Raw genomic sequence first — 2,243 nt, 5'->3', positions numbered from 1 at the left:
GCCTGCGTCTGTGCGCGCACATGGGTGCGGGCGGGTCATTTTGCGCCGTCTTCCACACATGCACACCCCCCCCCCCCCCCCCCCCCCCAATATGATGTCCACGCACACAGCCGCACAAGGTGTTCATCCAAAACTACCCGCCGGAGCTGACGCGGGCCGAATTCCCGCCCGATCTCTATGAGTCTCTCTCGCTCATCTACCAAGACCCCGGGATCAAGCAATGCCTCACGCTCTCGCACCAGTTTCCCCTGGCCGACTCGACCAGCTACTACCTGGAGAGCCTCAGCCGCATCGCCATGCCCGGCTACCTGCCTGACGATCAGGACGTCCTCCGGACCCGCGCCAAAACCACCGGCATCACCGAGGCCGCCTTCAAGGTCGGCGACTTGACATATCGCATGTTCGATGTGGGCGGCCAGCGCTCCGAGCGCCGGAAGTGGATCTACTGCTTCGAAAATGTGACCGCCATCATCTTTGTTGTGGCCATTTCGGCATACAACCAAAACCTCCTCGAGGATGAGACCGTGGTGCGTGCGCGCCTTGCCACATGCGCGCGGCCCGTCTGCGCCTGTCCGCTCCTGCCGGCCTGCCCTCGCTCGGCGCCCGGCGCCCGGCGCCGATGCATTCCCTCCCTCCACTGTTGGCCGTGGGATGCTGACCCCTTCCCCTTCTTCCTCCTCCCCCCGCCCCTCGGCATCGCCGCCCGTGCGCGCCCCCCTGGCACGTGCAGAATCGCATGCAGGAGGCCCTCTCCCTCTTCAGTTCGATATGCAACAGCGAGTGGTTTGTCCGCACCTCGATCATCCTCTTCCTCAACAAAATGGACATCTTCAGCCAGAAAATCCCCCACTGGCCACTGAAGGACTACTTTGAGGACTATGATGGTACATGGTTTCCTGCCCGGCCGCCCGGCCGCCATCGCCTGTCTTGCTCTCTCTCTCTCTCTCTCTCTCTCTCTCTCTCTCTCTCTCTCTCTCGGGTCCGTGGTTTTGGTCGTCGCTTTTCTCACCCCCCCTCCCCTCCCTGCCTTTCCCTCCTCGCCTCCCGCTCGCAGGCGGCAAAGATGTCCGCAAGGCTGCCACATACCTGATACAGAAGTTTACCAGCCTCAATTGTTCGGCCGAAACCAAGCAGATCTACACCCATCTGACGTGTGCCACCGACACCGACAAGATGCGCTTCGTCATGGCGGCCATCGGGGACATCATTCTTCAGGCCAATCTCCGTGAGTGTGGGCTCCTCTGAGCGGGGGCACACGCGGGGGCGCTCATTTCATGGAGCCCCTCCGCCTCGCCGCGCCCCTCCCTGCACACATCCACACAGTCCGGTCCGCTGTGTTGGTTGTTGACGTGTCTCCGCGCCGGCATGTTCGCATGGCTTGCGACCCTGCCATCCCCCCCCCCTCTTTCTCTCCCTCTCTCCCTCTCTCTGTCCCTCTCCCCGACATACCCTTCAGATTTCCGCCGCTCGAGAAGGCTGCAGCCTCTTCTCCCCGCTCCCCGCCCCCCATGAGCGTCTACCCCCCCCTCCTCCCTCCTCCCTCCTCTTTCCTCTTCCTCTCCGCTGGAGGCTGCCCTTGAGATTCCCCCCCCCCCTGTTCAGTACTATCCCCCCCCCCTCCCTCCCAGCCGGTTTCCCCTCCTCCCTCCGAGGGAAAATAGCACAAAAGGGGGACGCGCGCACCTCCCAGTTCCCTCCTCCGGTGCATGCGCTCCCCCGTATCCTGTTATGCATTGCATGTTCTGCCTCTTCCCACTCCGTGCTTGTCCACATGTGGTCCTCTCCACGCTTGTTCCTGGCAAGGGCCCACCCGCCTGTCTGTCCCTGTGTCTCCCCCCCTCTCTCCCTCTCCCCTACTCTCTTCCGAGAAAGCATCTGCACCTGCTGTGTGATAGGCGATCCCCCCCCCCTCCTGCCCTGATCCCTTCCCCCTCCTTCAATTGCACGCCCATGCTTGTGCTGGCACGGCAGGCCGGCTCCAAAGTGCAACACCTCCCCCCCAGGCGAGAACGAATCGTCATCCGCGCTTTCCTCCCACCCCCCTCCCCTGTTTTTTAGAAATACACGGCGCTCTCTTCAAGCTAAGCGCAACTGCCCACGAACACGCCGCCCACCCGAAAGGAACCACCGGACGCTTGCCTGGCCGCCATTCCAGGGGGCACGCCCCACCTATTGCCACTGGTCCCGCCAGGAAGAGAGAGCAGCAGGCGGCGGGGGGCGCAACAGCCCGGGACGGCCTTTCC

The 2,243-nt window shown here is 63.4% G+C and overlaps 2 protein-coding genes across 2 annotated transcripts in view; one reads left to right on the top strand and one right to left on the bottom strand.

Moving 5' to 3' along the window:
- The window catches only part of H696_04988 (guanine nucleotide-binding protein subunit alpha, other), a gene marked incomplete at both ends in the record, with an annotated part of 1,936 nt that extends 691 nt beyond the window's left edge, over positions 1-1,245 (top strand). The window contains 3 exons of the mRNA XM_009498857.1: positions 111-527; positions 731-884; positions 1,055-1,245. Of these exons, the coding sequence (XP_009497132.1) occupies positions 111-527; positions 731-884; positions 1,055-1,245 (762 nt within the window). The remainder of the gene's footprint in view (positions 1-110; positions 528-730; positions 885-1,054) is intronic.
- A 161-nt stretch (positions 1,246-1,406) lies between these two features.
- H696_04987 (hypothetical protein) lies at positions 1,407-2,097 on the bottom strand. Its single transcript, XM_009498856.1, has one exon. It carries the CDS (start codon positions 1,873-1,875, stop codon positions 1,453-1,455), a length of 423 nt encoding a protein of 140 aa, XP_009497131.1. The 5' UTR covers positions 1,876-2,097; the 3' UTR covers positions 1,407-1,452.
- Between the last annotated feature and the right edge of the window lie 146 nt (positions 2,098-2,243).

This window comes from Fonticula alba, assembly GCF_000388065.1.
Source record: "Fonticula alba strain ATCC 38817 unplaced genomic scaffold supercont2.8, whole genome shotgun sequence".
NCBI lineage: Eukaryota > Rotosphaerida > Fonticulaceae > Fonticula > Fonticula alba.
This window is presented reverse-complemented; position numbering and strand designations above follow the sequence as displayed.